The 24,582-nt window shown below is 40.0% G+C and overlaps 1 protein-coding gene across 1 annotated transcript in view; it reads right to left on the bottom strand.

The window, feature by feature from the left end:
- HMGA2 (high mobility group AT-hook 2) overlaps window positions 1-22,724 on the bottom strand; it is a 116,221-nt gene extending 93,497 nt beyond the window's left edge. Inside the window, exons 1-4 of the mRNA XM_012782401.3 lie at window positions 22,562-22,724; window positions 21,603-21,895; window positions 18,862-18,948; window positions 9,183-9,233 (exon numbers count right to left, since the gene is read on the bottom strand). Coding sequence (XP_012637855.2) covers window positions 9,183-9,233; window positions 18,862-18,948; window positions 21,603-21,713 — 249 coding nt within the window. The 5' untranslated portion in view covers window positions 21,714-21,895; window positions 22,562-22,724. The remainder of the gene's footprint in view (window positions 1-9,182; window positions 9,234-18,861; window positions 18,949-21,602; window positions 21,896-22,561) is intronic.
- Window positions 22,725-24,582: the final 1,858 nt, after the last annotated feature.

Here is a 24,582-nt window from a genome sequence, read left to right as displayed (position 1 = left end):
TATTCCGACTGTGACATACTTATTCCTGACTCAAGCCTAGGGATTTAGATTTTTCCCTCCAATAAATCCCTGGTTGCACACCCTGCTGCCTTAATGTGCCACTTTAAGTGCTTCCAAATGCCTTTGAAAGAAGTCAAAGAAACAAATAGAGTTATTAACTGATTTTCGTCTTTTCTTTATTTTCATGTTAGTGCTAAAAATGAAGAGTAAGAAAATGGGACACAAATGGCCCATTAGAATGAGTTTTTGCAGAAAAAAAATGAGAAACTCACCTTAGAAAACTGTTCATGAGGTTTTGCCAACAAAGCTCTCTTCTGTTTTTCTGATGATCCAAAGTTGTGACAAAAATTCTTTTAAGGTAAGGCACTAGAATCTATTTTGGAAAGCAGAATGCTATTTCCAGGAGTGAGGGAATGGAAACATTAATAAAGGGCAAAGCATTCAGAGTCTCTATTGGGCCTGGGTGATAGTGGCTAGCAGCTTACTTCTTAAGTGAAAAGGCATAAGCTGGACTTCAAAATTATTGCAAACACTGCTTTGATGCAAATAGGTTGTAAACCTAGTGTAGCCTCTTTGAAAATGCAAATCATCAGATTTTTTTTTTTAAGTCAAAGAATGCAATTTAAATCCACATTCACTCCTGGTAAACAGAAATTCAAAAACCATGCTTTATATGTACTAAAGAAAAACTTGTCATTCTATTTACCAAACATTTATTAAGGACTGCTATGGGCCTGAACTGTACTAACATCAACAACTGTGATGTACTGAGTGCTTGCTACGTGTCAAATAAAGTTTGTTGATGGCCTCTCATTTAATTCTTACAAAACAATCCTATGTGGCAAGAACTATGATTCCTCTTTGCTATACACAAGGGAAACCTGGGGCTGGTGACAATGAGCAACTTGCCAACTTACCTACCTAAACCCAGGCAGTCTGAGCTCTTAATTACTTTGCTAAATTCCCTCCTATGTCCTGGGTGCTGAGGGTAAGAAGATAAATACGGTATGTGTTCTACCCTCAAAGAGCTCATTTTCACACACAAAGGGTAGCACTATTCAGAAATATTAAAGTATATAATTAAGTTGCTTTAAGACCTAGTGATTTAAAAATTTGATAAACATAAATTATATTCAGCATGAACAAAGAGAAAAAAATATCACCATATGTTGACATCGTAGCTCAAAAGAATTATCCTGCCTCCAGCCCCAATCCCCACTTTTGGATCCTGTAACTGACAATAGAACTTTTTAAGCCTGTCCTAACTTGATAAAATGTGATTCACTATTTTATATATACAAATATATACAAATCTGTATATATTTGATATTAGCCTGAATATTTTCTGTGGCAATAATGAGAGAATGTAATCCTAGGCCCACACAGTACAACTAATTCATACACCATATATACATATATATGTAAATCCAAATAATGGTGTTAATATAGGCAAATTTAAATAGTGTATTAGGATTTAGAAAGCAATCTAATTAGTTCTATAGAAGGCCTGTTAGATTCTAAAGAGCTCAAAATATTCAATACTTGAAAACTGGAACTGAATTTAGCCTTACATGTGAAGCACAGAATACTCATCTACCTGGCAGGCAGCAGGTTTGCCTTTTCAGGTTGCTCAGACTATAAGCTCCCCAAAGGCGGCCCCCACCTATCTTGTTGGCCTCTACATCCACAGGACCTAGCACAAGGCTTGATCTATAACACTGTCAGAAGACTTTGGCAAAACATTTAGACAAATGGAAAAATCACAAAATCAAAGGGTCTCGGTACTGGAGCCCTAGGGTTTCAATGGTCCAGCCAAGCAAGAGACAAGCAAACAAACAAGTGAACAAAAAAAGCACTTAAGTAGTCTCTGTCTGTAACAGCACTGTCCATCTTATACACTGAGCCTTCTGCATGCTCTTACATTCAAAGAGGCACTCAAAGTGCATTTTCTGGGTTAATGCATTGAAACTTCAGTACTCAGTCATACAGCTAGGGTTAGCTACGTGTCCTTTTAACATCCAAATAGGACCCTTTCAGCAACATAAGGCAATTTCCCTTTACCTGAATTTAAAGAACTATCATTCTACAACCTGAGTCTGATGTAAAAATAGATGTAGTATAATTCTTCCGAATTTGAACACAGGCAAAAGACTTGCTAGAACAAGCTTGATTGGCAGCCACCCATCAATACTGAGGAAATATATAGAAAAGAGACGTCTGTTCACTATAGCATCCTGAAAAAGACTTCTTACCTAATTTATAAAACCATATTTATTATAAGAATGAATAAACAATGAATGACAAACAAACTTCTGTATCATGGCTGCATTCAATTATTCCTGAGGACAGGGTCTGGGGTTAGCCTGGATACTTGAGAGATAATCTGAAAACCTTCTGTTGGCCATTACTCTCAGCCTCCTTCCCACGGAGCCTTCACCAGAGCTGACCTCCTGTTCCTACCCCTGCCCCCCATCTGGTGGAGGCGCTAATGAGCAGTGAAATGGCCAAAGGGCAGGCAGCAGGGGGGAGCAGAGAAAACAGAGCAAAGAAGGGGACAAGAGGCTGGATCATGACAAACTCAATAATCAGTCCCTGGATGATAGAACTGGCTGTGGCAATAAAGGCTTTTGTGTTTTACAACCGTAAATGCTTGACAGCCATTAGTTATGGACAGAATGTTCCTGTCAAGTACTTAAACATGAGAAAAAGCATGGGTAAATTAAGCGACCTGCCCAAAGGTATTCAGTTCCTCAAAACGCAGAGGTCCTTATTTCAATCTGGAGTAGAGGTCGGAGGCTTGGTTTAACCCCGTTGCATTGAAATTTTTTCAAAAATGTTTAGATATTTGTGTCAAGTATTAAAGTGTTTAGAGTCAAGAATTTCTCGATTTAAAAAAAAGAATATTAAAAGCAGGCTCCACCCTTAAAAACAGAACTAAAACGTTCTCTTGGAATATGGAGTAATAGTTTTTACCTGTTTACCTAATAAAATAGGTGGCATATTAATTTTATTTATATACACCATGAGAGTTTCCAATCTTTTAGAAACATTTACTACTTAAATTCAATACTTAAAAGTTGTGTAAGCATAAGTAAACATGTGTGTGGGAGTTGGGATAGTACGCTGTGTAAGAAAAGTCGTACATACATTTATTGTCATACAAAATGGTTATTGAATTCCATAGTATCTGCCATTTTATTCGAGTGAAATTGAGATAATGGTCTTGGTCAAGACTTTATTGATCTGATGATATCTCATGGAGAAAAAGGACATTTATACGAGCTACTGCCTGTCTAGAATGAAAACATGTTCTTCCTTGATTATAGCTGAATAACTAGGCTGTTATGACACTGCAACAGGGCCACTTGAGCTTCAGACCCTTCTTCACAGTCCTGAAAGGGTAGGGTCTGGTAGAGTTGGTCATGCCAAATAGAACTGGATGACCAAGCTGGGCAGATTATCAATCTCCTTTTTAACGACGTCATTTAACAGTATAATTAGGAATAACACTTAGATATTAAACAAGAAAGAGATTAATCTTGAATCAAAACATTAATGATCAAATCCAATTCTTGCCTTTTGGGTATGACTTACTAACATTTTCATGTTTAATCTTACAATTTTAACCGATCATTTTAGTGAATTTCACAGTAGGCTATTAAAACAAAATAAACTTAAGCCACTTTCCCCATAGGGAAAAGGATTTGGAAAGTACTCCATTTTAATCATGAACTATTGCAAAGGAGGAGATAGTTTCAGAAGATTATTACTTACCCATTTTGAATGAGTTATATGCATCAGAAAATTTATTATTTAATTACTGAGCATATATCAAAACTCCATGTGCTTTAAAGAGAGTAACTCCTGTTTTTCAAAACACATTATTATATCAAGTTTCTATGTGAAAATGGTTATACCTTCACACACTCCATTAGCAGACAGTTTTGGTGTTATATTGAAGCCATTTCTTCTCCTCTGACTCCAGTACAAAGCTGTAATTATCTGCAATATGCATTATTGGATATTCCATTCTAAACAATGAACTTATATTTCAGTTTAAACAAGGCAAGTGTTAAATTACAAATGGCTATTTTTTTTTTTTTTGAAGTAGCAAACATCTGGAAGGAAAAAGTAATAGAAATGAAAACCTAATGCTTTAACTTCAAAATTAAGTTTCCAGGTTCGTCAATACATTAATACTTGGGATCTTTAGAAGAAAACCAAAAAGCTTCAATCAGCCTAGTTGTAGCAGATTTTACTCTGATTTAGTTCCCCCTCCTTGATCCTCAAATCATCACATAAGCTTCTAGATTTCTACAGAGTAAGAAAAACAAAAAGTCCTTGTTGCCTATCTAGAACCGTCACATGTTTGACTAACAAATGAAATTACATCACTTTCCTGTGTATCACAAGCTCTTCAATAAAGAAAGACAACTGCCCCCCCAAAAGAGATGGAATGGAAATGCATATTTTTAAATCGACGTACTGCACACACCCCATTACCAAATAAAGAAAATCAGCAGCCTGAGAAACCAGCTGGGGATTGTTAGTAACTTTCTAGTGAGTGACCAACTGAAGTTAAGTTTCAGCATCTGCTCCATGGGTCAATTTCTAGGTCAATTTCAGTATCTCCAGAATGAATATTTTTTTCCCTTTAAAAACCATTATTTCATAGTGGGGAACATTTTCTTTCTGTTGTTAATTTCCTTTCTCATAAAAATTTAAACAAAACATTTAAAAGCATCGCTTGTTCCCACTGTTCTATTCTTTACTATTTGGTTCTTGCTTCTTTTCCTCCAGAAGCATTAGCTGTTTCACTAAGCAACATCTGGATGGTGCATTTCATACGTGAGGTTAACAACTTTAATTATTTCATTGTATTCTTAAGCCTTAGCTCCACTCTCTAAAACTCTTTCCAAAAATTTCCCATCACTAAACTATATGACGAGCTCTTTTCCTAGGCAAAAATTGAGAAATGCAAATATTAAATGCCTAATTTCAATTAGCAGGACTGGCTAATGGAATTCAAAGAACCAGCACATCTCTCCATGTGCACATTGAGGCAAACAGCAGAAATGCTGCTTTTCAAATTGATGAACACCACATGACGATAAACCTCGATATTAGAAGAAAGGGTTATACTCTGCAATGTAAAATTTCCCCCTTAACTGCAAATAGAATTGAAATGTACTTTAATATTATTTATTAGCAATCCTTAAACTTGATAATACTCTACTTGATAATAGCCCATATCAAAGACATAAGGATACCACCAGGGGTGCTTGGTTAGTTTGACATATAATTCTGTCACTTCACTCCATGTGTAAACTACTGGTGGCCCTAAGTAATTAGGGTTGAGGCTATGTATAGCTAATAACAGCATGAAAGTGTCGAGTGAAATTAACCATAATTTCTAATATTTATTGAGCACTTACTATGTGCCACGCCCTTTATTAAACTTTTTCCATGCATTAGCTCACTTAATCCTCACAACAACTCTTTGAGAAGTGTACTTTTACAGATAAGGAAACTGAACTTTTAAAATATCATGTAATTTGCTCACGATTCCACAGTTAATCAAATGGTAGCTCGGAATTTGAACCCAAGCCATTTGAATCCAGTTTCTAAGCTCTTAGCTTATTAAAAAAACAGAAGAAAAAAATGACGCTCCATTTCTCTCTCCTTTCTTGACTTCTCACCTCTTCTACACACAAACACAGTGAAAATCCAGACTACTTCATCAAAATAATAGATATGAAATCTAATTCAAATGAGAAAAAAAAGACAAATGGAAACAAACAATAGAAGTGTTCTTAACCAAATATAGGGAACATGCACACTGGATCACTGGCTTAGTCAACACTCCATCCCCCACAAAGCAAGACTGCTGCAAATTTCTCTCCTATACCTACATGCTTTTGGTTAATCAACTTTTGATGAACCTACCAAGTACTGATCCCAATAACATCAGATAAAAGGATGACACTGTAAGATATTTTTTCCCAGGCCTGTTACACAAATCTATAAGATTTACAGAATATATTTTTAAAAAGCAAAAGAACTTTAAAACAAAACGATCCACAAGAATAAAAGGGTAACAATTTGGTTTCTAAGCCATATACCTAGGAAATCCAGTCAGTTCAAAAATACATCTCTAACTCAAGGAAATCAGTGAATGACACTGTTGGAAAGAACTGAACTTACTATAAAGTACAAGCCCATTTCCTATGGAAAATGCAGTGATTTATTTCTTCAGTACAAGCTTTCCAGCAAAGAATGCCATTGAGCAGAATGCCTTGCTGTGTCTGGCTGCACACTCTACCCAACAGAAGATATACAAGCAAAGAGGAAACACGCTGTCTAGAAAAAATATACAATTTCCTTTTATTTCCTCTTCTAAGCAGAACAACTCTTCTTTGGGGACCAAATCAGGGACTTGTAACAATTCACCACACAATATTTTCCATTCTCACAGCCAGTAAAAATTAGAAACCATGAGAGTCAAAGAGAATGATCCAGCTCTTCCCAGAAAGGCAAGGGTTCCTGCGGTGGATGCCCCACATGGGGTTCTTACCCAGCACGAAGATGAGATGCCTAGAATCCAGGTCCCCCCAAATTAGCAAGAGCTCATTAAGAAAAAACCATAACAGATCCTTTCATTGTGCTATATTTTACTCCAGCTTGGATAAAACATCGGCTGTGTGAGGAAGAGTGGTGGGGGAGAAAGCCGTAAAGATAGGTGGGTGTAAAATGGGCAACTTCCAAGGACTAGGGCAGGTTGTAATTAATTCGCCGGACAGCAGTGAAGCCACAGAAAGGTTCTGAGAGGTGCAGAGATGTGACTATAACTGATGGAAGTGAGTTGGTGAACGTTATAGGATATCCCAAAGGTAGAAGAGATGAAAGGCAGCGAGACAATTAAGAGAACACACTTGGCCAAGATTATTTTGCTGGTTAGCTGTCATTGTATTTGCTTACGTTTATTTTATTTCATTTTAGTCACATTAATCCCATGACTTCAAAGAGCTCGTCTATTTTCTATTATGTTGCCGATTAGAAAGACTATGTATGTCTTCCTTATTGATTCGTTCAATGGGATGGGATGTCCCTTCAGAGTTCTGATGCTTAGAAAACAGCAGACCTATCTTTGATAAGTACGCCAATACCAATTTAGTCAACAGTGTGGTCGCTAGAGTATAATGGAAGTAGCATTTTTTGACTTCTGGAGACTAAGTCAAGAAAGGCCTTCCAGCTTCCTCAGTTACCAGAACACTCTCCCTGGGAGCCATTAGTGCATATAGGAAGGCTGACTGTCCTTAGTGTGCCAAGCCCAAGAGGCCACGTGTGGATGGTCCAGAGGACACTCCCAGATCTGCCTACGCCTCCAGCCAATCCAGTCAAAGCACCGAACCTGTAAGTGAAGAAGCTTCCAGATTCTAGGCCTCAAGTATCAGGGTCATCCTTAGATCCCCAAGTCCTCCCAGCTGAGGCTCCAGACATCCTGGGGTAGAGACAGGCCTTTCTGCTCTGTCCTGTCCATATTATTGACCCAAAGAATCCACAAGCATAATAAAATAGTTGGGTTTTTTTTTTGCACTATTGAGTTTTTGAAGTGGTTGATTAAGCAGGAATAAATAACCAGAACCATATGTACAACAAGGGAAGTGATAAACCCACTGGTTATGGAACCCACACCTGGAATCTGATACTTAGTTCTGGGTGACATATTTCAAAAGATTACAAAACAAACATGCTCGGAAAAGAATAACAAGAATGTTCCTTTATGGAGAAAAAAAAATGAAAATATTGAAGATATTCAAACCAGAAAAGAGAACAAAGAGTATGTGTTAATCATCCTCAAATATTTGAAGGCCCATCATGAGTGAAGTGAAAAGAATTACTCTGTATATTCCCAGGAGGGAGGCCTAGAGAAAGTGGGTAGAACTTACAGGGAGTCAGACAGAAGAATTTTCTAATGTTCAGAGCTTTACAGGAAGGAAGATGCAGTCTTAATAGGTAGTGAGTTCCCTAACATTAAAGGTAATCAAGCACAGGCTAAAGGGTCATCACCTGGTGAATACATTCATAGAGAATTCACTTTTTGAACAGAAGGTTGAGTAAAATACCCTTACTTCAAGGTTATACTGTAACACTGAGATGTTTTTAATCTAAACATCATCCCATTTCCTCATGCTAAGAAATCTAATCCCAATATATGTTGAGCAGAGGAAAAATACAAGATGAATAAATCAAATGAAAGGCAATACCAAAGTATAAATAGAAAGTGATACAGAATTCTAGAGCAGAAAGAAATGGCAAACTAACAGGAAAAATGTAATTCAGCACAGCAAGAAGGAAACCTTAAAAAAAATGAAGCATGAAGAATAAACTAGCAAAGAGGGAAAAGAAAAACCAGAGAACCCATCATACACAATAGTGGGTATAGAGGATGCCTTTGCCTTTCTTGAGAAATGCTTTTATTCATTTTTAAAATTTTTCTCCTCTGTCAGTGAGAAAGACAGACCAGAATAGTGTGGGTAAGGTAGGGACCAAGGGAACAGGTTCAAGTGATAAAATTAGTGAAGTTTTGCAGTGATCACTGAATTCTGGGCCTCAAAAGATAAGGGATCAGTGTGCCCATGGGACCAAGTACACGCTTGTGGATGCAACTGTTTCTAATGTCAGTACATAGAGAATGATTTCTAAGGGAAGCAGGAAAAACTGGAAATTAAACCCTTGCTTCCTAACAAAGCCAATGTATAAAAGAAAACACAAGCCACCTAGAAAATGAAATGTGTCTCATACACATTTTATCTCAATTTTATCGCCATTTGTAATCAATTTCCAAGGTTTCATAATACCCTTTAACTTTATTCAACCTACTGAACAAGTCATCTCATTGTTACCCCATTTGAAGGAAGAGTGGAGATTCTTTTGATATTGATAAGAGAAAGAAAAAGGAGTCACCTTCAGAAAAGTGTTCTGAGTAAACACCTGGAGCCTAATGGTAAGAAGTGGTGATACTTTGTCACTTGCCTTAACCCTTTCAAACGATTCATCAAACCAGAAGACAGAAATTCATGTAATTAATGAAATACAACTTTCTCATTAAAAAAAAAAAAAAAAACAGAAATTTTTCTTTACAAAAAAAGAACAGAACTAAATTATATCTTATTACTCACCCATTTCCTAGGTCTGCCTCTTGGCCGTTTTTCTCCAGTGGCTTCTGCTTTCTACAACATGAAAAAGGAAGTCATTAGAGTTTCCTACCTGACATCATTTATAAATATTGCACCGAGGGACACATTTCAAGTAAGAATGATCTGGTTTGCAGATGAGGTATCTAGATTATTTTAACAATCTCTTTCTTCTCTAAGGTTCATTTTTTGCATTTTTGAATATATTCTTCTTTTGTTTTTTCCCCCACTGTCTGATGTAAAGAGTTGTCTTTGCAACCCTTCTCCCTAAAAGACTCCTCTGGAGTGATCTCTTCTGCATGAAAATGCTGTTTAAAAAGCTATTTTGCTTTTATTTCTGTCCATAATAAAAAAATTATCCCCCATTCCATAATTACATGAATTAGTATTTTAGAAAATTAATGCTTTTCAAATGATCAAGGTTTTCTTTCCATTTCACAACTCAAGCTACAAAAATTAATGTTGATATATTGTTTTTCGGTTTGCAAAGCACTTCTAACCTATATTGGCAGCCAAAAGCAAATCTAAATGTAAAAAGGAATACATATGCATTCTAATTCAAAAGAAAAAAAACATTTGCACACTTTTACTTGGTCTATTTCCTGTTTCTTGCCAAAAACAATCACCTGTCAATCAGTTCACCTAAAGCAGAGAGGGAATAAAAGCTGGCAGAAATCATCCATGCTTGCACCAGAGATGGAAACTATACGTGCCTAAAATTAATAATTAATTTAAAATGTACATTATTAACAATAATTCCACACTCAACACAGACCTGACATGAATATATTTCTAATCATCTTGAGAGTTTGTTTCATTGCTGTACTTCACAGAAGATTTTTCTGGTTTCACAGTTGTTTTTCCCTTTTGAATCAAATTTTAATAGTCTCTATAAAGTAATTAGCTTTCCTCATTTTTTGTCACCCCCTACTCCAATCCCTAAACACAGCAAAAACACACACACACCCTCATATATATCACCCTCATATATATCTTCTATGAAAATACGTATTCATACTTTTCAGGATTAAGAAAACTTAGCAGATATTGTTCTGTGTATGAGAATCTTCCCAAGGCTAAAGCAACACAAAACTGTAGGTAACCTGAGCCAGGATAACTTGTTTTGCCTCTTACTTTTGTTATCTGGGTTAACAACCAGTGAGTAGTTGGTACAGGGATACTAAAATGACATGTCATAACTGTCTACACAGCCAAATGAAAACTTCCTCTTTCTCTCTTCAATCTGCTTGGCAAAGAATAGATGGATATAGATGATAGTTGATAGACAGGTAGATAATAGATAAAATAAGTCAAGATTTCTCACCAATATCTCTCTGATCTGGCGTTACTATGTAACGGGTTCCATGAATTAACTCAAACTCTACATGATAGTGGTGTTAGGTCACATTTTTTGAGCATTATATCCCAGGCACTGGGCTGAGTGAGTCATGTGTTACTTTAACCCTCACAGCAATCTTCTAAAGTGGGTACTGTTATATTTCTCTTATTTTGCAGATGAGCAACTAAGTCTGAGATAGGTTATATATATATATATATATATATATATATATATAACTTGCTCAAAGTTATACACAAAACAGGTTAAGTGGCAGACCTGGGATTTGAGCTCAGCTCTGCTTGACTCTTATGACTGTGCTCCTACCCTCTCAACAATCCTCTTAGTACACAAGCATTTGCTACCTCAGAAAATCTTTTAGGACATAAAACTGTCACCAATTCAGCTAATTCTCCAGAACAAAAGGAAACCTGGTAGCCTTTAGGAGCTCTATCAAACCATCAGATGTGGGCACTCTGAATTGTTGTTCATTACTTTTGAATAGCTCCACAAAGGAATCATTTATTGTCAGGGGTTAGTGACAATGTCTTATTTCAGTCACATGAGCATGAATTAAGTGAGTGCCCAGTAAATCACACCGTCTTTTGGAGTGTTGCTTCGTGGAGAGAAGGAGGTGTCCCGAGAGGATCACAGACTCTGCTTTGGGAAGCACAGATTCAAATTCCTGCTCTGCCACTTTAGCTTTGTAACTCTGGGCAGGTCCCTGAAAACCTTAATCTGGTTTCATCTGTAAAATGGAGATAACTCCAGAAGGCATCGAGGTGCCTGGAAGTGCCTGCCATAGATATTCTTTCACTCCTAACAAGATGGAACCCTTAAAGGGAAGTCTTTCTTCAAGTTAGTTCCAAATCTCACAGAAGGTTCCGAAAATGCAAATATTCCATTACATCCACCACCTTTAGAATGAAGCTTTCAAGAAACCCTTTGGATAGTGCCTAGTGAGGTACAGGAGTACAGAATTCTCTAGTACAGAAGCAGCATTTTATTTAATCTTTGGGAGCAGTTGTAAGATTGCAGTTTACCCAGTAGTAAATTACACAAATGTGAAAGATAGAAATCCTTTTTAATGGGAATGAGGGCGGTAGGTGGGGTTAAGGGGAGGAAATTATTGATCTGAAAGGCTAATGGTGCTACAAGAGGCTTTTTCTGTGCGGTTGTTATGTTTCAGGGGCCATGACATGATCCGGGTGTATCTAAAATCTACTGAAGTGAGGGGTATTTTTCCTAAAAGGGTTTCACTCCATTTCAAAGTCAGAGAAAGCAAATCTCTCAAAGAGAGAGAAAGCCCTGCAAATAAGATGACTTTTAAATGAACATCTCATTTACAAAAAGCCTATTGAGAAATAAAATTCGCACCATTAACCAAAGGGCAAAATATCATGATTATCACTCGGACTTGTTAAAAGCAAACTTGCTCCTTGGTCGTTCAGGCCAGTGTTACATGTAAACTGAAACCCTCTTCTGAGACTACATCTAGAAGAAACACATTAGCTGTGCTGTGTGGCGTCGATCTGGGAGGTTTTCATTGTTCTTTAAAACCCACATTATTTAATCATTCTAATCAAACTTCACAAAGGCTGCAAAACAAGTTAGGATTTTAGTTTGTAAACCAGCACAGATGCAGGATTTTTACATATTGGAAAACGCTGGCTTGAACATTGTTTTCCTGTGTTTAATTCTCTTCAGAATATTATTTTTCAAAGAAGACAAACAAAACTTTCAGGGGGCTTGTTTTAATATATCAACAAATGCAACACAGCAGAAGTGTGTATTTGGTTTTCCTTTGCCAGAATGGAATTTGGTTCTATACTATAAACCTATGTATAATGGAGATGTAAGTACATCTAAGCATTTATTGCTTATATAGCTAAAGAAAAGGGAGCAACAGTAAGAATTCTGCATTTGTAAGAACTGATTATTTCAGAATATTAGCAGAACTATTATGCTAATAGTCATAACAATCATACCATATTGTTAAAAGTACTATTTCTTCTTTGATTGTGTCCATTCATATTTTTTATTTGTTTTTTGAGTTCAGATTCATAACTGTAAACTTAATTTTTAATATGTTTAGAAGCAAGTTCAAGAGGGTTGGAAGGAATGTTAAACGGGAAGTGGAATCATCTCTTCCTCCAAGGTTCTGGTACTCCAGGCTCTTAAATGTACTCCACATTTAAAAAAATAAGAAAGAATTCATCTAGCAGATATATTTCTTGAGCTTGATGACAGTGCTTAGTGCCTGATGTACAGGAGATATCCACATCACACTTCTAGAAGGGAAGGAGGGAGGGAGGGAAGGAGGGAAGGAAGGAGGGAAGGAGGGAAGGGAGGGGGGAGGGAGGGAGGGAGGGAGGAAGGAAGGAAGGAAGGAAGGAAGGAAGGAAGGAAGGAAGGAAGGAAGGAAGGAAGGAAGGAAGGAAGGAAGGAAGGAAGAGAGGGAGGGAGGGAGGGAGGGAGGGAGGGAGGGAGGGAGGGAGGGAGGGAGGGAGGGAAATATTATATGTGTAATCTTATTTCCTTCTTACCATCAGAATGCTGGAGCTCAGTGAAACTTTAGAAATCATTTCGTTTAGCCTTCTCATTGAACAAATAAGGGAACTTCTGGATGTGACATAATCCCCAAAGGCATAGCCCTAAGCTTCATTTGGGGACCAGAGTCTGTGAGTATCAGTCACAGAAGGCACACATTTCCAATCCCTTTATAACCTTTGGAGGGCCACTTTAAAGTTTCTCAAAACCTAACTTCCAACCTGTATCTCAGATCACTGGAGATAACAGAAATCTACCTTATATGAAATATTTTATAAAATATTTGACAGATTACAGTGGTGGAAAGGGTATAAGCTTTGGCATTAAAGTTGAATTCAAACCCAGGTGTGATCATTTACTAGAGCTGAACATCAGACATGTCATAGTTTACATCTTTCAATCACAGTTTTCTCATTTATGGAATGAAGACCACAATGCCTATATGTCAGAGGATTAAAGGAGCTAATATATATGTAAAGTACCTGATAAAAGCTATGGCATTTAGTAGGTAGTCAAATGTAATTTCTTCTCTTTCTCCCCTTATTTTAAAATGCTACCCTTAAAAAGAACACTTACCAATTCTGTAAGTTTCCATAGTGATTTTCCAAGCATTATCTTACTTAAGTAGGGCAGCTATTACTTCCCGTTTCACAAATGGGAGGTTAAGCAACCTGCCCAAGTTCACAGGTAGCAGATCTGAGACCCAATCTGATTTCAAGGCAGTAAAGGGTCTGTTCTTCGGGGAGCTATTCTCATATAAAATAAAATTGCCATGAGAAATTTTAAAATACAAAAGATAACCTTCTATGGTGAAAATCAAATTGGCGAAAAGTAAAATATTTTCGACTTTCCTATAAACACATGGATAAGAGCAGAGTTTGGAAACCACAAGAGTAATTCAATTCTGACTTCAGGGACAAATTTAGGTGGCTATTAATTTTTTGCTACGATAAATGTTTTTACTATATTTTATATGTACTGTGATGAATGATAAAGCCTTCAAATCTTCCCTTTGCTTCTTTTATAATCAGAAAAATTAATAGCAGTGATACAAGATTTCACAGGGATTACCTTCTGAACAAATCTGTTATTATCCTAGACCAAAGAGAATGCCTGTACTACTTCTTCTCACTAAATCAAATAGAATACGCCATTCGAAATTGGTCAGTGTATTAAAGCAATATAAAATAAAGCAATAGCCTAAAATATAGTCAGCTCTCCATTCACCTTTTTCTTCTGGTTGGCAAAACAAAGATTTATAACTAAAAACTTCAGAATCTAGGACAGTGCAATTCAGTTTCCACCTGTGTCTTCCGTTCTGGAAACTGCAGAAAGTCAAGTAACAAGACAAGACAGGTTTGAATGATCCTTCAGCATCCACCTATTCTCAAGAAAGAAATGCAATAGAATACCAATCTGGTATATTCTATCTCCTTAGCAAAATGATCTGTTGAGACCTGGAGATAAAAATGAGCCAGGAATGTAGGTCAGCCAAAGTAATGAGGTGCTTTCAAGTTCAGAGAGTTCAGAAGGATGATAGCGTCCAGAGAATCAGAAAGAACTATGGGTCCCTTGAAATAAAGTTACTTCTTAAAGTAATCCAAATATATTTAAATCTCCCATATTTGAATATAATCTGTGATGACAAAAAAAAAAAAAAGGCATTGCCAGATAGTATTTGCTGATGCATTAGGTAAGGCTTTGTCCTTTCTAGTAAAGTAAAATTAAAAAAATGAGTCAATTGTTTAGGTAAGACAGCCTAAAATAGAAAGATAATGGAGACAGCAGTTGGGCTTTACTTAATTCCATCTGCCTAAATTCATCTGTATACTCAGATAGGGTCCTGAATCCCAAAATAGAACTTACCTGCCTGTTAAAACACAAAGGAATCAAACTAAATCATACAAGTTCTGTAGAAACCATAGGCTGGAATTATATGACAACTTCCAACACCTTTCCCTGACTTACCTATAATAATGTTGGTTATTTTTTATAGTTAGGCCTGCTATATTCTGAAGAAAATTCTGTCCTCACTCAGCATCTATGCCCCATGATTTATCTGAAATGGTAAATAAAACCCACATTTTCTCTTCCTAAAATATCCGTGACTGGTGTTAGCAATGATTTATGAAAAATAAACCATATTTCTAGGAATGCAAGTGATTAGAAGGAGCGTGAGCTAGTCTTTATAGCATTCAATTAATATTAGGACTTCTTTTATAGCAAATTAAAGATAGACATTAAACATTTATTGTGAAGAGATTATTTGAACTATAGCTGCTTTACCTAGATGGTATTTTCATTCTGCACTTCGCTGTGTAGGTCTGGCCACTACATCTAAAGTCAAAAGGAAGATTAAGCAAATCTATGACATTATGAAGTAGGGTTATCTTACACACACCTGAGATTTTGTTATATTCATTTTCCTTCTAATAGAATTTAACTCAACTTCAGAAAAAAATTTTCCCTAAAAATACTTGAGTGAGAATTGGCTTGAAACTTAAAGATGAATTTGACTTGAGACTTTAAACACTGAAGAGTTTAGTGACAACCCCTCTCATGATTAAAGAGGAACGACAAAACCCTAAACTAAAGGAGGTTATAACTTCCTTTTCTCCAAACATGGGAGACATGAAAATAAAAAGCATTTCTATCTATCACAACCAAAACACAAAAACAAACTAAAAAAAAATTAAATTAAATTAAGAGACAACAGGTCATAGGTGTACAGCAAACTAAAAAATAAAGGGGTAAAAACACATACACAGACACACAGATATATGGATAAATTAATTATTCAGCAAAACATTAATTTTGGATTTCTTTCCATTTATTAAGGTAACAATATGAAACTGGTTCAGGGACAAATTCTGCACTCAAATTGGATTCCTCAGGAAAGACTACAATTGTCATATAATGGGCATCCATGGGAATTAGTTTTAATGGAATATAAGTAGATCGAAGAATACTTATCTTCTCTTCCAAAAGTTCCAAGCATAACAAATTGTGTTTTTATAAATGTGTTCGTTTCACATATTACATAAATCAATTTTCTATTGACTATGATTTGAAATTAAAGTGATGGCTAATTTAGTAGTTGTCCTCTTGGTCTTGCAACAGTCTGCATGCATTGTCAAGTTTCACACTGTTAATTTGCTAATAAGCAGTTTTGTTTTCAAATGCCCCAAGGCCAGTTACTGAGTCCAAACACAAACTTTGTTAAGTAAAGAAATTTCAAGCAGCAAGAAATTTTAAACACAACATCATCAGGAGTCCAGTGTACACTGCATCTTCTCTAATTTTTGACTTCTTTCTTCTCATATACTTACCAGTTTTTGTAATGTATTTTTCATTGTGGTGAGTCTCAGTTTGCAGGAAAACACCCAATTTATTAATCATAGAAGACTTCTCATATCTACTCTGGTCAGTCTAGCAGGGTATGTTTATCTTACATGTTATGAAAAACATAATTTTTTCTAAAAAGATCTGCATTTCAAAATCCTGACAAACATATATCTTTTTTTAGAACATAATATATACTTAATAAACAAATGTTTGAATATCATGTTTATATAGAGAAGTAGCATACTCAAATACTGATTTGAAAGTGAAAATAGCTTAAGTTTACACATGCCATGAATGATTCATCAATGTCATTCATTATTATGCAAAGTATTATCTTCTCCAAATGAAGTGTAATTTACAAAATTGAAGAAAAATAACAGTCATGTTATGGGCAAATGTATTTATTCACTTTTATTATGAGAGGGACTTTTATAACAGAATTGTGTGAAATAATTGTGTCTGGAAGAATGAAAGATTTAAGAGAAGGACTTCTTTGGAAAAAAAGAAAACCTACTTCTGTTTTGAAAATTGTAATAATGTATGCATACACATGAAGAATTATTCAGAATATGATTTACCAAGGAGGGTTATTTGTAAATGCCTAGCACTAAAGTCACTAAAAACAAATCCAACCTTACTTGGGAATAGATCAACTTTTTTATTTTGCTTTAGTTTGGTAAATTAGGCACAAGTCTCAGCTTTCCTTTTGTCAATAAAGATTTTGGTAGCCAGTGGTAAACTTTTTCAAATGAAGAGAAAGTGATGACAGCATTTATATTTACTCATTCAAAAATGTAATACAGTAAAATCCAGAAGGTAATTTGTTTTCCTTTTTTTGTATTAAATTCTAAATTTATTTATAGTGAGATTTAAAGATTTCTTCCTGGGAGATATTATAATGATGCATTTTTTTAGAGCAACTGCATCAAAGCTTAAACGTTTATTAGCTAACCACCAACACATTTCTTTGTCATCTCCTTAGAATAAAATTAAATAAGGTAAATTCCATACTTATGCAACATAGAAAAACTCCCTGGTAAAATTAGTTCTTTTTCATTAATTTATAAACCACATAAAATGGAACAAAGTATTGAGATTAGGAATACCAGATTTTTGTCACTTTTAAATAACAAGTTTACTTAGAGCTACTTTAAAGTTTATTAATTAAATATAAATCACAATTAAACCTCAACATTAAGCAGCAGCTAAATTTAATTATATTAAAAATCTGCTCCTTCAACTCTGTTCAAAACTGTTAAAATAAAACAGACAAGAAGTCATAGTTAACTTTCTAAATAATTTTGTAATAACGTCCTAAATAACTAGTTGCTATGACAGTTTACAACACTGAAAACTATCACATATAATATGGCTAGTGCCCACAGTCATGGAGAAAAACCACACATAACATTAACTCCATAAAGATGAGCATATAGTCCTTTCTAACAAATATTATACATGGTGTACTCAAATCTATTGAAAAGGTTTACCAAAATTTACTTCTGATTTTTAAACCTTTGTTCTCAACTACTATACAAACCTACAAATAAAATGCAGAAACTTGTTTTCCCAATTTATAAAGCCAAAAAAATTACTTTTATATTCATCTTTACTTCTCTGTACATGTGACCCTAAGATATTTCCTCTTCTCTAGATCAAATACAACCAACATCAAACTATTTTAAACTGCAATTTAAAATTTATTCAGAAAAGTGTTGAATGTTACACTTGACTGGGTTTTGTCCTGACTCAAAATATATATTAAATGAGTCAAATATTTGTTAAAACTTCTCATTGTCTAATTCAGAGCATTTCTGTATCACTTGACGGAAAGGCTTTTTGAGATTATGATATACTACATTGCCGGTTTATTGTAGAACAAACAGTATACTTTATCATCACAATTAAAGCTGTAAAATTCATGAAATTGTTTCCAGTATCCCATAATTGGATTTACTTTTAATTATCATCTATTTGGCAAAGTACTTTAATAGGACTTGGGTTGCAGTAGTCATGTAAATAAGCACAAAGTAAATTAAACTCTATTATTTTTCAGAGGAAACTGCAAAAACTTCACCACCAGGCAAATCTATAGTTTTGATTTGTTTTTAACTATTTTACAACGGGGGCAAATATTATTCTGCCATTCTCCACTCCCCCTTCCTTCTTCCCCACTCCCTGATTTTAAGGTTCATATTATTTGGTGGTTGTTTGTTTAAAAACAACACTGTAAGTATCTTCATGAACTTTTTATGCTAAGCATCTACTCAGAAAAAAAGTTAACTCCCATCTAACTGATGTTAAACGTAGGAAATGAGTCCTGGGTTACCCAGTTGGGACAAATGCTTAGGTGTGGATTCAGAATGGGAAAGTAACAGGGAGGTTCCCATAGTCATTGATAAAGTTAGGAGAGCTTGACTTGAGAAATCTCACCTTTTGAGCTGCTTTGGAGGGACTCTTGTTTTTGCTGCCTTTAGGTCTTCCCCTGGGTCTCTTAGGAGAGGGCTCACCGGTTGGCTCCTAATTGTGGGGGGAAAAAATGCTGTTGTGGCAAGACCGTCTGAAAGAAATTGACCCTGACTCTTTAGCTATATTTTCTGCACGTGCTGCTCAACAGAGCCGTTGGAACACATTCAGTTCAAGCATAAATGGATGATGATGGTACAGAGTTTACAGAAAGGGGAAATAACTATATTTTTAATGCAAGGGTTCAAAGAGGAAACTCTATTTTGTATATGAAAACTAGATTCTATTTCAAACCTATAATAGTAACAAAGGCCAAAATATTGCATGTTCTAGAAAGAAAGTCATATATTCTGAAGGTGTAAAGTTTGCATGGTGATGCATTTGGCAACTCACAGAAATAATAACCATTTTATATGAATACCACTATCCATTATACTAGCATTTCAAACAACAGAAATATGAAGCTAACGTCATAGATATTTCAACCATCTTCCATATTGAAAAGGCAGTTTTTAATCATCTCTGTATACCTGCATTCTAGGTCTATTACGCCTCAAACCGACACATTGTGAGTGAAGTATTGGAGCAATTATCCAAGTTCTTCAGTTCAAAATAACTCCATTCCCCCTTAACTTTCCAAATAATTATGGTAAATCTGTGGTGGGAGGTTTTGCTTGAATTATCTACATAATTGCTTCAATTCTCCACTTCCTTTTGGAGATGCAGACATGGTCTCCAGTCTAAATTTAAATAGCTTTTGATAAAAATAAACAACTTTTCTTCAAAACTTTCTTTTGAGAAAACTCTTATGGGGGTGGATTAGAGAAAACTAAAATGCTTGGGGGGGGGGGGAGCGAGGAGGATGGAGTGTCTGGGAAGGAGAAATTGAAACAATCACTAGGTTTAGCAAAACTTTAAATGGCTCCCATGCCAAGTAGTAAATACTCAAGTGGTTAAGAGAATGTGATGATTAATATTCCAGATCCTAAATATTTATCCAGTGAATCATCTATTCACATTTCATTCAGATTCAGTGATTAAGTGAGACTAATTAACTTAAAACACATGAAAGTCCTCAATGAAAATTCGCATCCTATTTACAGAATCTGGGGAAGGTTCCCTGCAAGCTTTCTGTGGGACCACTAGCGCCAGTTGGGCACATCCAGTCCAAACACATTGGAGACACATTTTTCTTTCTTTGTGAACTCTCTTAACTCAAAGGTAAAAACATCCAATCACCTCCAGACCCCAGTGCATTTTCTTCTGGAATTCTTTTTGGGGGTCTGGGGAGGGAGGAAATTAGTAGAGTTAGAGAGAGCTGGGTGGCGGGTGGGAAACAAGTGGGGGAGGGCAGAGACTTCCTGGGAGGTGTAAAACAGGATCCAAACGCGGTGTAAAGTGTCGCTTGGGCAGAGCGGGAAAACTCAGGGGCCTCTAGATTGGCTTGTTTCCTTTGATGATTTCAAAAAGGTACAACTCTCTCAGTTTTTCTAAAATGCACTGGCAAGCAAACGTTGTTCAATTTCCCCACGTTACTCCACTTACTCTCAGCTTTGGGACTCTAGGATTATTTTCTAATCGGCCTATTTGCCATGAAGGAAGCGATTTAAGGCTAAGGAGCGAAGGAGAAGTTTTAAAGCCCAAGGAAGTAGAGTTTAAATGTTCTCAATAGACATATCCCGCTCCAACCCTGCCCGCCGAGGCTTGGAAATTGCAGCGAACAAAACCCCCAACCCTGGGCGCTGCGCGCAGCTCTGCAAGCGCCGGCTGCACGCTTAATTGGTTGTATCCGCAGACAAAACCCTCCACTCCGCGGGGTCCCCGGCTCCCCTCGATCGTGCCCTCCCAACCCCCAACCACTCGCCTAGGAGAAGAGCATTTAATGTCTGCAGCTCTGAGCCGCGGGATTCGGGGGCAAAAGGGAGACGGGACTCGTCTGACGAGGAAGCGACCCTGGCTACCGTGCACTCTCTCGGACACTCCTTTCAACGCGCCCTTGGCCGGAGGAGTTAACCTCGTCCCGCGGGGGCCCAGGCTCCCCCGGTCCGCTTCCCGGGCCACCTCTGGCGGCTGCCGCCCAGCGTTTAAAGAGCCTTAAGAGGACGCGGCAGCCCGGTCCCCACGCGTTCTTTGTCGGGAGGGCGCGAGTCTCGGGCCACCGGGAGTTTGGGGAGGGCGCCAACGGGGTGACGGCGGCGCACCCGCCCCCGGCGCGCGGGCACCCCGGAGGCGGGAGAAAGTGCCTCCGACCCCTAGGAATCAAGCCCCTCAGCCCTGGTCGGCGGGAGCGCCCGGGCGCCCGGCACCTCCTTCCCCTCCGGCAACTGCAAAAGCGGCTCGGAAAGTTCTGGCGAGCTCTGGTTTGTGGGACCCCGGCCACTTGCAGTCAGGCGACACCGCGCCACTCCGGGCCGGGCACAATAGCGAAAGTTCGAGGAAGAGCTTCGCCCGACCCTACCTCCCGCCTTCCCGCGGCCGCCCGCCGCGGCTCCCCACCTCCCCGCCTGAAGGGACGCGGGCGCCCCGGGGCTCCGCGGCGCGGTCGCGGGGGATTCCGCCGCCCGCCCTCCGCCCCCTCCCCCGCCGCCGGCGGGCAGCGTGCGGCGGCCCGGGACTGGGCTCCCGCGCTCGGGTCGCCCGGCGCGTCGCGGGGCCCCGGCAGCGGGAACGGGGGTGGGCTGGCGCCCACACCGCGCCCGCGTACTGACTTGCTGCTGCTTCCTGGGTCGGCCGCGTCCTCTCTTCTGAGGCGCCGGGGCGGCAGGTTGTCCCTGGGCTGAAGTGGACGGCTGCCCGGCGCCTTCACCGCGTGCGCTCATCCTGCCTCCCGCCGCCGCTAACGCCGCTGCAGCCGCTTCGCCGCAACCGCCCGAATCTGCTCAGCACCTTTCGGGAGAGTAGGTGATAGCAGGCGGGGCGAGCGGGCGCCGGCGTGCTACGAGGGCTGCTGCTGCTGCTCAGGCTGCCGCCGCTGCCACCATCCACACCGGACGTCCCGCGGCTGCCAAAAAGAGAGAAGAGGGGAGGAGGAGGAGAGAAGGAGGCGCTGCCGGTGGCGGCGGCGGCGGCGAGTGGGTGCCGGAGGTAGAGGTGGCGGCGGAGGTGGAGGTAGCGAGAGGAGGAGGGGAGCGAAGGACAAGGGAAAGAGGGCGTGAGGTTGGAGAGGCTGTTCTCTCGGTTTGGGATCAGGAGTTGCGGGCACCGAGAGCACTTGGGAAGCGGCGTGGAAAGGGAAGAGACTTGCAGTGAATCGTGTCCCTTGAAATATTAGGCGGGGAAAGAATTCCTCCTCCTCTTCCCCCCCGCTCCGCGCTCACAGAGCAAGAGAGAGAGAGACTGAGGGAGAGAGAGAGGGAGAGGGAAAGTGCCTTGGGCAGTCGGAAAGTAATGAGAGGATGAGGAGATCCGCCGGGATAGGGTCGGGCACCGAGCACAAGGGAGGGACAGAGCAGTGGGTGGCACTGCGCCTCCTCGGGTGGCGGGAGCAGGCGGCAGCGGCAGCGGCACCGGAGAGTCGGAGGGGGACGGGCTGCTCCCTCCTGCGTCCTGAACCTAGCGCGCGCTGCCCTGGCTGGAAGTTTCTGAGTTCCTGCCCCAGGATTCAAGTGGGATGAGTGCGTGTGTGCTTGGGGAGGGGGTGGCGGCCGGCGGGGTGGGGAGTGCCCACCTCTAATCGTGGGCGGATAAAGGGGAGGGGGCTGCGCAGGAAGAAAAGTATGAGGAGGAGGGAGGCCAGGCGGACCGCCGAGCCAAGGCGCCTGGCCGCGAGCCAGAGGCCGCGTTCGAAACACAACTGCCTCGGCTGCGGCGGCGCCCGGGTGCCACCCGGAGCCCCGCTCACGTGCTCCCGCCCGGCGGCGGGGTTAAAGGGACAGGCCGGGGATCCCGGGCCGGCTCGCCTCAGGCCTCGCCCCACCCGCCGCCCGAGGTCGCCCGTGGGCACTTGTCCTGGAAAGGTGCGGAAACGTGACTGTCCCAGAGCCACGTTTCGGAGATCGGCCTTTACCTGCGCTTCCGCGGTGCGGAGCCAACACTCTGCGGGAAGAGTCCAGCTGCACCCGCCGCAGCGTCCTAGCTCCCTGAGCGTGGAAAGGGTCTGCAGAGGAGTAGGAGACGGCACCCTGACAGCCCTCCTGGGGCTCGGAGTGCCCTCTCCACGGAGCGGGCGGGCGGGCGCACACGCACGGACACATGCACGCAGATACACACGCAGGCAAGTGTAAACGCACGCACACTTACTTGCACGCGGGTACACGTGCACACTCGCGCGCTCAGATGCACTCGCAAACACGCACATTTGCACACACAGGCACGCAGATAGGCATGCACATTCGCAGACACGTGCAAACAAAGTGCGGACACGCACGCGGAGCGCGCCAGCTTCTTCAGTGAGCTTTTTTCCTCCGGGGAAGACTGGGGCGAGCGAAGACTCCCCGGGTTGCGACGCTAGCCGTGTAAAGGGGACCTCGTGGATTCCTAGCCCACAATTGCACCAACCGCCCAACTTTCCCTTCAGTTTACCTCGATTTAACCTTCTCCCTAAGAACTCCCTTTCTGCCAAGTCCTAATTTTATAGCCTGGGCTGTTTCTGAGTTATGTGAACACCATAATGGCCACAGTCCGTTTTTAAGAGGTGGAGTACATTTTAAAATGTACCTCTTTTCATCCTTGAATAACACAAAACTCTGAAAAAATTAGGTTCAGGTTTTCACACATCACACCCAAAATTATTTTGGACTAATTCCAAAATAAAAACTTTCACCTGGGGAAGAATTTCTTTTTTTTTTTTCCGAGACACAGACCACCGTGGAATAAAAACGCCTACTTTGCAGCCCTAAGCCGGGAGTTAGGCACCGCCAGGTTCCGCGGTGCATGTGGAGGAGGCGCATGTAAATGTCTGCTTTGGCGCGGCGGCCCTGATTGGCCAGCGTTGCCATTTTAAATCCATTTCCAGCTGCCCTTTGCAGAGCCGGGACACTTTGCCGCACGTTGAGTGCTCTGCGGGAACCCAGGGTTTCTCCTGGTTCTGGGAACGCTTAGCTGTGATGGAGAGGGAGAGCCCCCATCCCTCCGGATGGAGCCCCGCAGCTGACTGGGGAGGGAGGGGTCTAACAGGAACCAAAGGTTTTCTGTCAGGGGTTGGCTGAAAGATGGTATCTTCATCAAAGGGACTGAAATTTCACCTACTAACGATTGCATTTCACCGACTAACATTTCCTAACTGCCAAGTTTGCACATTTTTTTTAATGCGATCACATGTTTGCACTGTGGCGTGCACATTTTTACATACACACACAAAATGGGCTTGTGTGTGTGTGTGTGTGTGTGTGTGTGTGTGTGTGTGTGTGCTTTTTTGCCAGGAGTAGAAATTCTGAGGATGAATGTAGGCGGAAGTCATTGAGGATTTCAGCCAGCCAGTTTTATATTGGGTACCTCATTGTATCCTCAGAATTTTTTTTTTTTTCATGTACATAGAGGTCGGCGAGGAGAGGATTCCAAAATTTTATTTTTGCATTAATCCCAGAATCTAAGAGAAGCACAGAAAAACTGAGGGTGGGAGGATGTCCAGCCACTTGTTTTCAGGTTGCTATCAGACTGTTTGATTCCTTTTGAATTTGTAACAAGAAAGATACTAAACAAATATTGCGGCACGTTTTTATCTAAACCAGTTTTATAGTATTTTGATTC

This window comes from Microcebus murinus, chromosome 10 (assembly GCF_040939455.1).
Source record: "Microcebus murinus isolate Inina chromosome 10, M.murinus_Inina_mat1.0, whole genome shotgun sequence".
Lineage (NCBI taxonomy): Eukaryota > Metazoa > Chordata > Mammalia > Primates > Cheirogaleidae > Microcebus > Microcebus murinus.
This window is presented reverse-complemented; position numbering and strand designations above follow the sequence as displayed.